Source organism: Capsicum annuum, chromosome 4 (assembly GCF_002878395.1).
Source record: "Capsicum annuum cultivar UCD-10X-F1 chromosome 4, UCD10Xv1.1, whole genome shotgun sequence".
NCBI lineage: Eukaryota > Viridiplantae > Streptophyta > Magnoliopsida > Solanales > Solanaceae > Capsicum > Capsicum annuum.
The window spans coordinates 67,227,818-67,243,438 of record NC_061114.1 but is presented as its reverse complement, the minus strand read 5'-3'; the positions used below and the strand labels follow the sequence as shown (position 1 = coordinate 67,243,438).

Genomic DNA, 15,621 nt, shown 5'->3' with positions numbered 1-15,621 from the left:
ACTTGAAGCTTTTAGGCAATAGGTAGGTTCATCTAACATTCGTTATTGCATGAAGCTATTTAAATGAATGATAAAAGTTTCTTTCACCTGTAATCAGATATATCAAATTCTTACGTCAAGAACACTATTTTATTTGAAGAGAAGCTCTCAAACTAGGTGAAAATGCATAAATAGCCGATGTAACAACCTCAATTTCACACCACTACTTTAATATACATATATATATATATATACATACATACATACATATATATATATATATACATACATACATACATATATATATATACATACATACATACATACATACATACATATATATATATATATATATACTAGTTTAATATACATGCTTTGCACGTGTGTCAAATAATTTAAAAGTTTATTTCTTTTACTAATTATAAGTATTACACAGAGGAAAGTGACCAAAGTAATAAAAAAAACTATTGAAGAAAGAAATCAACTTAAGTAAAAAAAAAATCTATGTAAGGTGAGAAATCAACTTTTTCTTCATTATAAGGAATTGACTTAGATTATGACCATCTTTATATGCATAATAATAAAATTTATTATTATTATTTTTATTATTATTATTATATTATTTAAACGACTATAACATATCTCCTTATATGAAGATTTTACTCTAAAATTTATCATTGATTCAACTCACCAAGATTATTCAATTATTCAAAAAATTCGTCAAAATTAACCTAACTTATCAATTCAAAGCTTTAAAGCAAAGAAACACGAACTTACATACTCTTGAGTGATCTAAGAAGCTTCAACTCCAATACCCTACATCTATTTTAAATAAAACAACAAACAATTCAGTATCAAAATAAACCAAATCACAAAAAATAATACAAATGTAATGCAATTTCACAAGTGGAGTTTGTGATACTTATAATTGTACTTAGTTTATAAGATATGGAGATGTTATGTTGATGTATCTTACCTAGATAACTCAATAGAAATTATCTCTGAATCATATTTACAAATTCATAAGTATCAAATAAATAATGGTGGTGCGGAATGATTGAGGTCCCTTCACCCTTAATCAGATGCATGTAATTCTTCAACTTCAACGCAACAAAAGGGTTTCTTATACACAACACTGATTGAACAAAAAAGACATCTAAAATCAATTTACCTTTAAAATTGTGTTCATCAATGATGTCGATACTATCATCATCATCCGTCTTCAAGATACCTATAAAATAGATGCAAAATAAATCAAACATTATAATATGATTTTTGAAAGAAAAAATATTCTAAATCAAAGAATCAAGAACCTAAAACCAAAAATAAAATATGTTCAACAAAAACACGTAATAGATATACATGGACTCGGAATTGTATATGAAATAAAATTGAACATATTGCACGCATGAATTTTTTAATCAACTTTTTTTTTTTTCCCAAGTTTAGATAGTATCTTTTATTGTAATTTTTGTTTAATTTTTTTACCTCATATTTTAAGACTCTTTAATTATTACCTCCAAATATTTTTATCGTATCATATATTTTAATCTTTAATTTTTAAAATATAATTTTATGGGTTATATAAGGAAAATTCTCTAAAATTTTATATTTTTTACCTTTCTTGTTTTTTTTTATTCCTTTTAGGTGTGATTCTTTTTTCCTTCTCCTTGTTTGACTTCTTCTTTCTTTCCTTTTATTTGCATGATTTGCATTCCTTGTTACTCGAATTATTATTTCTTTTTCTTTTAATTTTAGTTAATTTCAAATTATTAAATATAAAATAAAAGTAAAAAGATAATTTTGTCTAAAGTAGAAATTTTTAATGAAGGGCAAAAAGTTCAAATCACTTTTTTAAGGGTCTTTCCACTTTTAATATATTATAGATTATAGATATATATATATATATATATATATATTATACTTTCAAATTCAAATACAAATAACAATGAACAACACTAATGGAAAATCTATGAGTAACGGGGGAAGAAGGTAACTAGAAGGAGATGAGATAATAGACCAGTGAAGCGGAGATGAGAGAATATAGACTAAGCCAAAGTTTCAGCATAATTTGCATAAAGCATTCTATCTTATTCCAGTTAATCAATTGATAATTGGGCCTGAATCCCAAATAAAACATTCCAACATCTCAATAGGTCCAATAATCTCAACTGGATCAGCCCATTTCACCAGTTCTAACTCATAGCCCCATACAAAGTTGACTTGGTTCACAACAATACTTTCATCCTAAAAAAAAACCTTGTCCTCAAGGTTCGAGTAGAATAACATCAATTTGGGACATGAGAAATAAGTCGTTGCTAGAGCAATTATTGTGAAAAAAATATTACTTTGACTCATTCGTGTCTCTATGCCATTATTTGAGTCCATATAAAAGACAACACCTGCAACCTTTGATGACTCCTTTGACAAATTCACCTTAGTCGCATGCCCCTAGGACTTGCTAAGACAAACTGGGTATTCTTTGAAACGATAAATTACAACTCTAGAGGCTTTAATTTCAATTAAGTTCAAAGCTTCTATTAAACTATTCACCGCGCCGAAGACAAGAGTTTCCTACTTTATGTCTTTATCCACTCTTATTGCAGGATTGAGTACACTTAATACAACTTTTGTTCCAACAAACACAAACTGCTTCAATTGATATTTTAAAACACTCTCAATAATCTTGTAGTCACATACTTCAGCAACTAGTTGAATAGATTTGGGTACATTTTGTTGCAGAAGCTGCACGACAGTTTGTGTTCCAACAAAGTCAGCCCCTCTTGTCGCCAAAATGGTATCCTGATGCCTAATAAAATAAACCATGTTTGTCTTCACGTCAATATAGGCAAACAGAAAGTTTGAGCCCAGATCAAAAGCAAAGTTTGATACGAATCCATTATGGAAAAACTGACTCGAAGTTAATATAAGTATAGCATGATTATGTGTACTAAAGCACACAAATATACCTCTACTTATAATCTCGCCATAACAATAAGCTGACATAATACACGTCTTCTCCAAGCGTTGGCCAAGCCCGAGTCACCATTAAGAGTGGCTATTTCTGGCATGTCGAACAGGAAAATGATTCTTATCCTCATCTGATGATGATTTACTAAGATGTTCAAGGCTACCATGATGTACTTGTAAACAAATAACATCAGGTGAATAGCATACAACCTCGACTATCGGCCATATAAGCAACTCCAAATTTAGTACTATGCAACTCAAAACTACAAGCTGAAAATCATGAAGTAGTGGTTGTTTGATAATTTATGCAAACTCTCCGGTCCAAGCTAAACTTTCAAACTCAATAAGAAAATTTTCATCAAAGATAGAGTTCTTAGTATCTGATGGAGCCTTATTAGCCATCGTGAAGTTCTCATCATGCAACTGTAAATACTCGCAGCCACAAAAAGGAATCAGCTATGATTCCTCATGTAAAACTTGAATTAGCTCTTCAGAGTCAATATATAAAAGCACACATGAATCAACTTCAAAATCTTGCCATATGTCGAGCCAATCGTCAACATAACTACAAAATGGAACAGTCCCTAGTAATTTAATTTTGTTGTGTGGTCGAATGTCATATAAGCAAGCATCATATTTAAAGACAGTGAATAAGTTATGTGTGGGGATACATGAAGAGTAAAGAGATTCAGATAGAGGCATGGTAGTAGAAATTGAATTTGGAAATAAAAAATCCTGGAAGATTGGGCAAAATTCCTCTGGAATTAACTCCTCATGGATATTTGTAGTAGCAATCACTTCTGTTGAACCACATAATTGGGGCCTTCAACTTGCTCTTTCACTTTGCTCCCTTCCTTGGACTTTCCATCCTCTAAGGTAGATTCCGTTGGTGGTGTTAAAGGGGACAAAGGACACACTAAAATTTTATGTACCGAATCGCCAACATCCATGATATGCTTATTATCGACATTCTTGGAATTTCTGAACGTGCCATAGTATGTACCTTGGGCCTGGTGCAGCATCTATTTGGCATTTCGTCGAACATCTTGTGAGCGTCCGTTCTGCTTTTGCATTCAGATTGCATATCAAATTTCTGAGGCAAAGATGGGTTGGTTTTACTTCTCCACTGTGTATAAACATGTGCAGGGCCTGAAGAAAGTGCATCTAGCTCACTGAAGCCCCATAAAACAGCCTCAAAACTATTTGAGTACTCAGTCATAGAGGCTTATGATCAGCCAAACGACTTTCCAGTAATTCGAGATGTCGTTTAGGAAAGCGAATCAACACTTTTGCAGTAAAGTGTTCCTAATCAATCAATTTCTTATTTTGGAAAAGCCATTGGTACCACGGCAAAGCAGCCTCATCGAGATAGGATGAAGCCAGAGATAACTTGTGGTTTTCTGCAATTTCATAAAAATCAAAGTAGCGTTCAGCCTGAGATATCCATAACTCAGGATTCTCACCACAGAATCGTGGAAACTTCACCGGAGTAGGTTTACTCCTTGTAGGGTTTCCAATCAACTCATGTAATAATGAACGAATTTCACGCATCTCATTTGACCATGAATCCCTTCCGACGCTAATTAAATCATAGGAGTTCAAAATTTTTGGCCCTCCATTGAAGACCTCTCAATGAAAGCACCAATGTAACAATGAACAACACTAATGAAAAATCTATGAGTAACGGAGGAAGAAGGTAACTAGAAAGAGATGAGATAATAGACCATTGAAGGGGAGATGAGAGAATATAGACTAAGCCAAAGCTTCAACATAGTTTGCATGAACCGTTCTATCTAATTTCTGGTCCTATTTAATCAATTAATAATTTGGCCTGGATCCCAAATATAATACTCCAACATCTCAATAGGTCCAATAATCTCAACTGGATCAGCCCACTTCATCACTTCTAACCCATAGCCCCTTACAACGTTGACTTGGTTCACAACAGTTGATTCTCAACACATATATATTATCAAAATACTGGTAAATGGACGAGGAAATAAACATTACCCTCCAAAACACGATAAAAAATGATACTGGTTATTCTTATATGCAAAGAAATGCTTGATATCCGTTTTATCTGAAATGGGGGAGCACCTCCATGTAGAAACGAGCTATATGAGCTTCAACCAGGGACGCTATACAAATAATGTTGAATACTTTAAAAAAAAAAAAAAACAGACTTATGGTGTGTTTGGCGGAGGAAAATGTTTTTCTGAAAAATATGATTTTGGAAAATAAGTTAAATTCTTACTTATTTTCTCACGTTCATTTGATTAGTGAAAAATATTTTCTAGTGTTCATTTGATGAGTGAAATAATATTTTTCAAAAATCATTTTTATTTGGGTTTGATTTGATTTGATTTTACATTTAAAAAATTAATAATATTTGGTTTGGTTTGATTATGATTTTATTTAAAAATCAAAGAAATAATCGAACTGATAAAGTATAGACATTATTTTTTATAGTATATATGCATAATATATTTTTTTTATGAACGATTTTAAATATTTTATACTCTCTCGGTCCTAATTCAAATGATATAGTTTGAATTAACATGGAATTTAAGAAGAAAACTGACTTTTAAAACTTATAATTTCTAATGGGGAGGAGGATATATTAAACAAGATGAGACAACACATTTCATAAATTAATTCAAATGATAATTCAGTGGGTTTATTTGCCAAAGTATTATATAATTCAGTGAGTAACTAAGGAGATTTGAATCCACAACTAAGAGGTCAATAAAATTTTTACAAGCTCCTCTACTTCACCAGACAAATAATACACTTTTAAGGATTTCTTATAATTCTTATATATTACTAGATTGTTCTATGTAAATACTAAATTCGCATGAAAGTTACTGGGTTTCCGAAAACCCCCACCTGGGCCGCTAGATCTACCCCTGGTTGAGTACGTGTGTGTGTGGAGGGGGAACGGGGGGAGGAGGAGAAATTCAGCTCTTCGACGCTACTTTTTTCAATTCATGCTTTTGTTGTTCATCCGGAAAAGGACTTCCTTGTCTCATTTGAGAAGTCATTTTCTCCAAATTTTAGGAAAATAAGTTGCGAAAATGTTTTCCCGACATTTTAGTGCAATCGAACAAGAGAAAATAAGAAAGCATATTTCAAAAAATATTTTTCTTCATACCCAGGCCAGCACACCCTTAATCTATTGATAACACTACTAAACGCAAGTGGTTGTTCCTTAATTTGGACTTGAAGTTGGGAACACAATCTTGATCAAGCCTCGAGGTACTTTTGATTACATTGGGTAGGGAATTAAGGTCTTAAAAAGTATAATGTTGTTTGGTCACTTCTCCTATGTTAGCCAGTCGATTCGCAATTCTGTTTTTCAGAGAGAAGTATCGATTAACCCCTGAACTTATCACGTTTTATTCATGGTACACCTGAACTTTAACTTGTTCTAAGTATCCTCTCGAACTTGTTGTTTTACAACGTTGCGTGGCCCTTTTTTGCTGATGTGACAAAATGTTTGTAGTCACACTCCATCACACGCGTGATGGAGTGATCTTTTGACCAAATCAGCTTTTTTAATGATTAAAAAACAAAAAAAATCATTTTCTTTTAATTTTTTCAATAAATTAAATTATCCCTCTTCTTATTTATTATCCCACTTCCTCCATTATTTTCAATCTAAAAAAAAAATTCATCCGTTTACTAATTTTGTAAATTTTCAGTTTATTAGTTAGTTTATGAAATAAAAATTTCATCCGTTTATTAATTTTGTAAAAATATTATTTATTAATCTAAAAAAAAAATCACCCGTTTATTAATTCAATGTAAAACTCCAGTTTCTATTTTTATGAAGCTCCTTCAATTTTTAATCTTAATTATATATATCATATAGTTATTGTAACAAAAAACATGTACTAAATATCGAAGCAGATATTTTAAAAAATAATAACAAAACAAATACTAAAGAAACTAAGATACATACTTATAATGAAGAGAACGTAGTTATATTGATTATAGATTTTTAGTCCCTAACTATTTGATTTTCGATTTAACCGATAAGAAAATACTCATAAAATAGAAAAAATAGTAACTAACATGAAAAAAAACTGAATCTTAGTTGCAACATATATATATATATATATATATATATGGTTGTAAAATAATTATTTAGTATAATCTTATTGGGTTATCAGTTTACCCAATAACCTAATTAAAAAAATCAAAATCGAATCAATAATCCAATAATTTTTGTTACAAAATCATTAACCCAATAACGATAAATAAATAACATTTTAATCGATTCAATTTTTGTACTCCTAACTTTAATTGTGACTTTTTTACTCCACTAATTATAATAAGAAACGTATTTGTGCATGTGAGTCTCCTCAAAATCCTATTTGAAACACTAATCAAAAACTACTATGAAACACTAACCGGAAAAAATAATTTCATATTTTTAATACACACCGAAAAATATAAATCTTTAGATAATAGCTTACTTGATCGACGAAAATTCAACTTTTCACTATTTTGGAGTAGAGGAAAATTAAAAAAAAAAATTAGAGAGAAATCGGATAATTAAGGGTAGAAGTGGGTTATTTTTTAATATAGGATAATATAAGGAAAGTGGATGGTATTTATCCATGTGGACAGCCACATCAGCACTTTTTTCCACGAGTAAGCGTGTGATTTACACGCACTGATCCATCAGCAAAAAAGAGCCACACGTCGTTGCAAAACAAGAAGTTTGAGGTACTTAGAACAAGTCAAAGTTCAAACGTACCATGAATAAAACATGACAAGTTCAGGGGTAATAGATACTTCTCTCAATTTAAAATGAGCTCTGGCAGACATGTATGATTTGATCGATGAAACGGTGGAAACGCCAAGGGATCTTCACTTAGTTATTAATCATGTCAATAATAAGTTGTGAATCTGATTCCGTAATAATCTGAGGACAGACGAAGACCTTGTCCATGCATACCTACCTTCATACCACGGACGATGGCCTACCTAGGCTTCAACAGTATTATTGGTATAATTGTCATAATAATTAGAAAATGCCCGAATGAACGTATCATTGACAGTTCCAAAGAACAACAACAAAAATAATGAAGATATCAAGACAGTTCCAAATAACTCCACCAAAAATTAACACTTCCTGGATTTCTTTTTGAACACCATCAATGTTGTTTTACACCTCGTAAGAGTTAAAACATCAGGGTAACAATTTTTGAAGCAGTGAATGATAAATCCAAACAACCGTATACTGGTTAAAAAAAAATTTGCACCTTTGTCATTGAGGTCATCATTCTTTACTCAACAAAACAAACCTATAAAAGAAACGGATAATGTCAAATCTATAGTAACACGATACCAGTTGTTCATGTCAAATTACAATTCACATATTTGACAGGATATACCAGCTTGAAGGTTCATTTATGCACCAATAAGAAGCTATATTAACTTTGAACTGATATACCTTCAGAGGGTCTCCACACTCTGGACTAGGTTAGTTTTGAGATTTATTAGCTTGACTAGCCAATTTCAAGCTGCAGAAATTATGGGGCTTCACAGCACCAAATTTACATCTTCTATGCACCAGGGTAAGTTGCTAGTGTCAAATAACATGAGCATGGTAAATGTACCTGCTGAACTTTTGCTTGATACCAATTTAGCAAGGCGTTTGTACCTACTTCAGCTCTAAAGAAAACCCTCTCCTTAAATGGAGGAAAAATTACATGCTCCAACAACAGATCTACCAGTCTAGCAACACAGATATGATGCACGCAGTAAATCCTCCCAAAAGCCATCTCTTCCTACCCAGGTCACCGCCATTTACTAGTTACTACATCCATTAAAACTGCTGCTTCAACAACTGAACGGATTGCAATTGAAAATATTAATTTGGTAAAGTTAAAACCATAGCCAAAACTTAAAGAAAAAAACAATAGATAAGAAGATATCAACACGAGCTATGCGATTAAGAGAATTTGGCTGAAAAGAAAAATCTATAATGAACTTTGCAATTTTCCTTCTTCCCCGTAAAATTGACCAAAACAACGTAAAACCTTCTCTTTCCTTTTCAATTGATCACTGAAAAGGAAAAGCACGAAAAAATTTCCAAAAAGAAGCAATTTGCCCGCCATCATCCACTGCAGACTAACATTTTCCTAACTTCTACTTATAAAACGCTACCTTTGATACCTTAGCTTTCTTTTGAGCAAGCAGGACAGCAGCAGACTAACTTATTTCTCTTCTCTGCACTTCAAAATTCCAAAAGCCATCCTCCATTTAGAAAACACACATCAGAGATCCTCCAAAACAAAAGGAGACCATAAAAAAGAAGCGATGTATCTCTTGACAAACCAAACTGTATGCATCCCATATACGTGAGAAAATCACAACATTTAAGCATCAGATTCAGATGAAGTCGAATTGGAAGAAGCAGTTCCAGCATTAGTAGCATAGTCAGGGGGCATCAAACACTTTCCCTGGGCACCTTTGGAAACCTTCAAGGATGGCTTCAGTTTCATATACTGCAATTGTAGGAGTTCCATTACAAAATTAGTCAAACAGTGTTAGGGGAAAAAGCTTTCTTTTCTTTTTCAAAGTATCGACTTCAATTAAAGCCTCTCCCCAACCCCACCAAAACAAGGATACTTAGCGCTGCTCCAAATTTAAGTCAATGAAAGCAAGTCTAATTTCAGAAGTAGACTACAAGTCCCCAAGTAGGACAACATAAAAAGATAGCATCCGTTTTTTGATGAGCAAAAGGATAGCATCTTTTAAGAACTGTAGACAAAAAACTTTCTTAGATATTAAGGTACAGTATGCCATGAATATTCTCCAAGCACTAGTATCAAACCCGCAGGCTTCAAAACTTAATCATGGAATATCTTTTTAACATAACTAATGCAACACTGGAAGTGATCTCTTATCAATAACATACAAAAAACAATTAGAGTAAATTACCTCCTGATAAAAAGCGTTAATTTCTTCCTCTGTAAGGCCTTCGTCTTCCCCACCATTTTCATCCCAACCAAGAGAACGTAGGAAAGCCGCCTCCTCTTCTTCATCTGGATAGAGAACTCCATTTATAAACGAGTTGTTCTCTTCAACATCATTATGTCTTTGAACATGGTTTTGAGCTTCATGAGGGTCTCCATTGCTGGTTCTCTCACTTCCATTTTCAGAAACACAAGGACTCAATGAGGCACTATCCTCGTCTTTAGTTTTAAGACCAGACTGCTCCCTACTGTTAGATGAAACCATACCAGAGTCATGAAGGACAGCAGAAGAATTTAAAGAAGTCTTCTTCCTCATTAGATTGAAAAAATCACTCCGGCTTTGGGCTTGAGACAGGGAAGATCTCTTCTCTGAAGTAGATCGTGGCTTCAGAGACAATGTGGCAGCCTTTGTTTCAAGGGAAGTTACCCTTGAAGTTGGACTGGTCACAGCAGGAGCTGAAGGAGCCACTGCAGGAGGGCAATTTGCTAGTCTACTGCCAGTGTTGTTAGCTGGACTCGAAGCTTCTTTTGACAAACAGGTGACACCATTTTCCCGTCCTGGCTTTAGAACCAAAAGAGTTTTGCCATGAGATGTAGCAGGAGTTTCCACTCTGACTAGTCCACAGCGAGGCTGATTAGAAAGTTGAGTGGAAAAGGGTTGTTGCATACTCTTAGCTATTCCAACCATCTCATTTGTCCTAGCTGTGGATTTTGGCTGCTTTGATTTATCAGCAGAACTGGATACCTGGAAACAATTGTTTCCCATTAATATGGATATCAATCATCCATCAACAACCCTTTGTATGTAAATTCTACAGACAAAATACTGGAGGAGGAATACAACTAAAATTGAAAACAAATAGCTTCCTCAACAGAATTACAATGCAAGAAAATATCAGCCTTTCTCATTTTGAGTAGACAGAAGACATTAAGAACTACAATGCAGTGTGTTCATGAAATAAAAAAGGCTGAAATGCAGCTCAGTATTTGGAGCTTTTTTGAGAGCCAGCAGAAGAACAAACATGTTGTGGAATGAAATGAAATGCAAAACCATCGGCCAAGAGAGGTGCACAGCAAAATGTCATCATGTATTATGCCCTAGTCTGTTAAGCTTCAGATGAGGGTAGACCTAATCTAGGTGGCAGCAGTTAGCTGAAGATGTGATTACTTTCCGTCTGTCTTTTAGTATTACTTCTCCAGTAAATAGAACTAGGAAAGCCAAAAGAGCTCCTAACAAAAGAAACAAGTTCAACCCTCCCTGAGACAGTGGGAACAAGAGGGACAACATCATGCACATAAATAAGTCAAACATAATCAAGTAACCACTTAATTTCTATTACATCTATAATTCGTATGTGCCAAAGAACAATTAAAGGGACTAAATATAAATAATTCACCAATCAATGAATGTCATCAACCACAAGGCCAACATTACATTAGGGAAAAATATAAGCCCAGGGACAATTTTGCATGCAACTTCCATATTTCATTACACATAAGGCATGATCGTTTTATTTTAAGACATTGGTTGTCACCACGATGAAGTAGCAGCATTATTCAATTCATACAGGTCTGTGCACCCAAAAAGGAAAGAGAAATACTCCATCCATTCCTATATACTTGTCATCCTTATTAAAAATAGATAGTCCAAAATACTTGTTTTAGGAAACCAAGATATAATTAGTTGTTTGTTTCCACCTTTAGGCTTTACCCTTAGTCATAAAGATGGAGAGATATTAATGTGGTGAAAAAAAAAGTACTAAATTGATAGGAGCAATAAATAAGAATAACAAAGAGAAAAAAAAAACTACCTCAGAAGTTCCCTCACCACTAACCTACCTTTCAGTAATTTGGATTCCTGCATCTCATCATTTAATTGACATTTTTTCTTTAGAATAAGCTAGGTCTCTAGCTTCACCAGTATAATCATGTATATGTACAAGAACATCAGCAGGTGACAGAAAAAAAATGGCAACCCTACATGATTATACTCAAGAACCCAGCCAATCCACTAATATGTGGATTCAAACTCATTAAAGGCAATGAAGAGATACTAACAACCATCAACAATGACTCACTGAAATCAAGGGCTTGAAATACTTCAAAGAAAAACAAGCTCTACAAAGCAAGATAATGAATGACTCATTGATTAGCGAGTTATCTAGATCATAAAAGGAAACATTGTTTGTAAGATTCGCTAGAATCCAGATACTGGAAGGAAGGAAATCCTTGGGAAAACCCTCACCTATATCAAGGCAAGTGTGTCAATTATAGCTATCACAAAAATCCACATCCAATGATTCGTGAATATGTAGAGTACGACAATTTATAAAACACAGCATAATGATAAATTATCTTGTGAAACCAGATTTTCACATTTTTCTTAATTTATTTATTCAGGTGTAGCCACACCCTATCATCTAAAGCTTGTGTGTTGAAAATAAGCTCCCGTATATAAATTTTACGAGGAACTCTTGAATAGCTTATTGTGGCTTAAATTTGCAAAGCCTACGCTATCTATATAACCAACTGAGTTTCAATCCTGTTATACAAGTACAGGTTAAGAAAATTCAGAACATCGAAAACAGGATATGTCAACAATGCCTGACCACCACACCAGGGCCCAGTACTAACAATACTTCTGTAAAAAGAGGATTCATAATCCCCTGGATTCATCAAAGACCTATAACCAGGACAAGTTAGTTAAACATTCAAATATGAAACCAACAAAAAAGGGGCTATCACAATCATTAATTTAAACTAACTAGTTTCATAATATCGACTAATAACCTAGACTACAAAGAAATGGTTTTCAAAATCATTTGTTAAGCTTCTGGTTTCGTAATATCGACTAATATTTAGTCTACTACAACGGATTATTAGCATCCAATCCTTATGCAACAAACCGAAAAGTACAATGGAGCCAATGCCCCGATGCAAAGGGATAAAAACCAGAAATAACTACAGAATTCTCGATTGTATCATGAATGTACTCCAATTAACTTCTATTGCTACGTAAAAATAAACCAATAAATGATAACCCATACTGATAAAGCTATGAAATGCATCAAAAAGATGTCTTTGAATATGTGCATATTGCATTATGAGTCGTACCAAGGCTTTGGGCATTGAAGGTACCACAGGTATCAACTGTCTCGATTGCTTTATAGCTAATTCTTCAAGCCTCTGTGTCTTATCAGGGATCTACACATATGCAAAATGCACACAAATGAACGTATCTCCAAAATTACAAGAATAAGTAATAACTAGAAATTAAAAAGAAAATTACCTGGGTGGTTGCACGAGCGCGTAGTGGTGCTTGTGACAATGCTTCAGCCATGTTAAGACTCGCCATCCCACTTAAAGAGCTAGGTGTTGCAGCTGCAGTAACACTTTGTTGAGAAGCTGAGCTCCCCAAACCGATGCTACCAATTATTGGAGGCACCTCCGCCAATGCAGAGGTCCATTTATCAGCACCAAGCAAAGCCGAGTTCCCAATAGGCAAACTTTGAACTGCTGAGCTCAAACCAGGCGATGAAACTCTGGTTACCTGCCTCTCTTCAATCCCAAGAGAAGGAAAATCCTTCTCAAATGCTGCCTTCTGGTTACCGTTAAAACTACTACTTCCGCCTGAATGAATACCATTGCCAGTATTATGTGTGCTACTAATACAACCTTTCGAGTCCTCAGTCCTTCGGGGCAAGAACTCTCCCGATTTCCTGGACACCAGCGACTGAGAGCGCCTCAAGCTGTTCTTATCAACTCTACCGGCTAAGATGTTCCCCAGAGGATCAGATGTGTCATGATCCCATAGATCAACAGTACCTGGTCTTTCTTTCTCTCTTTCTCGATTTTTATCACGATGATTTCTATTAAAACTACTGTACGGATGCTTCGAACTAGTTCCACTAGAGCTACGCCTAGAATTTGATGATGAACTGCGATCCAAAAACACAGAACGTGGGCTATCTTTGTCACTAACACTTCTCGGAGATCTATTGCGAGAAGACAGTGTGGATAAAGTAACATCTGCAGCAAAGAAACACAAAGGTGCAACATCATCATGCTTAAAGTTAAGTTCAGAAATTCACCACTACCTTTCAATCCCAAGCTAGTTAGGTCGCTATATAAATCCTCAATATCCGTTATGCTTCACTTAAACATTGTACTTAATGTCAATACAACTGAAATGAATTCAAGCAGGGGAGAGTAAGTACCTGAATGCAAAGAAGAGGATGCAAAGTGGGGACTTGAAGAGCCAACCCCAGTAACACTTCCAGTACTTCTCAACCATTCTGGAACTAATGCTGGTTCACTCCGTTCCATTGGCGCAGAACATGATCAGATAACTCTACAACAAGATTTTTATTCAACTCACTTCTCCTATCTCAACCAATATGTCACCTGTCTATCCAAAAAATTGCAATAACCAACAACATTACTGTACCTAAAAGGTCCCCAAAAAGAAATTCAACTTGCTTCACAGATTTTAGTCCAAAACAAGGTTTCTCTCCCAAAAATCAACCATGCACCTATGTAAATTTCCTCTATGGAGATCTTTCCTTTTGGCTTCACAAATTTGAAGCAAACCAAATACAAACCGGCAAAAATAAAGGATTGACCAAGGATAACACCTACAGAATTTCCCCGAAAAAGAAATGAAGACTATACCTAATAATCAAAAGTCTTCCGTTACTCCATCTCTTTTAGCACAAAAAAAGACGGAAGACGAAACAATTGGAACAATAATCAGACTATCATTATTACTCCGTCAGCTGTTACGAAAGAAATACCCCTTTATTTTCCGCTACCCAACAAGATTTCAACCAAACAAAACCTAAAAACTCAACGACCCACCATGCCCAATGGAGACTAAAATCCACAAATCCACAAACCCTAGACCCACAAAAACTTTTCCCAAAACAAAACTTAGGGTTTCTCCACCACCAACACAAATAACAAAACAAGATACTACCCCAAAAAAAAAGTGAGTGATTAAGCGATGAAAAAGGCAATAAGATCCTCAACAAAACCCTAACCGCTCTTAATAACGCCAAGACCAAAACTCCCTGTATATATACAACGATATGTATATATCTGGTTTTTGGCCCCGAGGGGGCTGGGGTGGGGGTGGTGTTGGGATGGGGTGAATACGAAATTGTCCACAATAAATGGAAATCGTTGTGTGAATACGTAAGCGCGCAGTGGGAAATACACAGAGAGAGAGAGAGACGGAGAGAGAGCAGGGAGAGAGGGTTCAAGGGAGACTAGGGCAAAAGAAATGGAGACTGTGTTGTGGTTATGGTAAATGGTGTGTGTGTTTTAGGGCAGATATAAGATTAAAATAGTTTTTGTGTGTGTTTTAGGGCAGATATAGATTAAAATAGTTTTTGTGTGTGTTTGTTGTGTACAAGATTGGGAAGGAGCGGGTCAGGGAGAACTGGAAAGGCTATTTAATTGCAAAATAAATGCTATTTTCTTTTATATTTTTTTTCTTGTAAAAGTGGTTAATGCAAATTGGCTTAGAAACATTGGTGCTCGAGGAGATTGACATTCCTCTTGTGTCTACGTAAAATATTGATATTAATTATTACGGAATTTTGGGGTCTTAACGTTTGATACATGTCTTGATTCCTTTATTTTATTGCATTGTTATGCTTTTGTTTCTTGTTCTTGTTCACGA

The 15,621-nt window shown here is 34.4% G+C and overlaps 1 protein-coding gene across 2 annotated transcripts; it reads right to left on the bottom strand.

Moving 5' to 3' along the window:
• Nucleotides 1-8,064: 8,064 nt before the first annotated feature.
• On the bottom strand, nucleotides 8,065-15,360 carry LOC107868004. Of its 2 annotated transcripts, XR_001673528.2 has the most exons (6): nucleotides 14,156-15,360; nucleotides 13,228-13,967; nucleotides 13,053-13,142; nucleotides 9,904-10,683; nucleotides 9,136-9,467; nucleotides 8,065-8,806 (listed from the first exon to the last, which is right to left on the bottom strand). XR_001673528.2 is itself a non-coding variant. In XM_016714540.2 (5 exons), the coding sequence occupies exons 1-5, from the start codon at nucleotides 14,262-14,264 to the stop codon at nucleotides 9,339-9,341; spliced, it is 1,848 nt and encodes a 615-aa protein (XP_016570026.1). In that variant the 5' UTR covers nucleotides 14,265-15,360; the 3' UTR covers nucleotides 8,867-9,338. The 2 variants fall into 2 exon arrangements, 1 of the variants encoding a protein (XP_016570026.1); XM_016714540.2 differs by lacking the exon at nucleotides 8,065-8,806 and having other exon boundaries at nucleotides 8,867-9,467.
• Between the last annotated feature and the right edge of the window lie 261 nt (nucleotides 15,361-15,621).

Bases quoted from the DNA above. Each gene is read 5' to 3' on its own strand.
- LOC107868004 (XM_016714540.2), bottom strand. From the start codon at position 14,264: ATGGAACGGAGTGAACCAGCATTAGTTCCAGAATGGTTGAGAAGTACT. The intron at 13,968-14,155 runs GTACTTACTCTC...TCTTTGCTGCAG, and splicing joins ATCCTCTTCTTTGCATTCAG to ATGTTACTTTATCCACACTG. The intron at 13,143-13,227 runs GTAATTTTCTTT...GCATATGTGTAG, and splicing joins GCGCTCGTGCAACCACCCAG to ATCCCTGATAAGACACAGAG.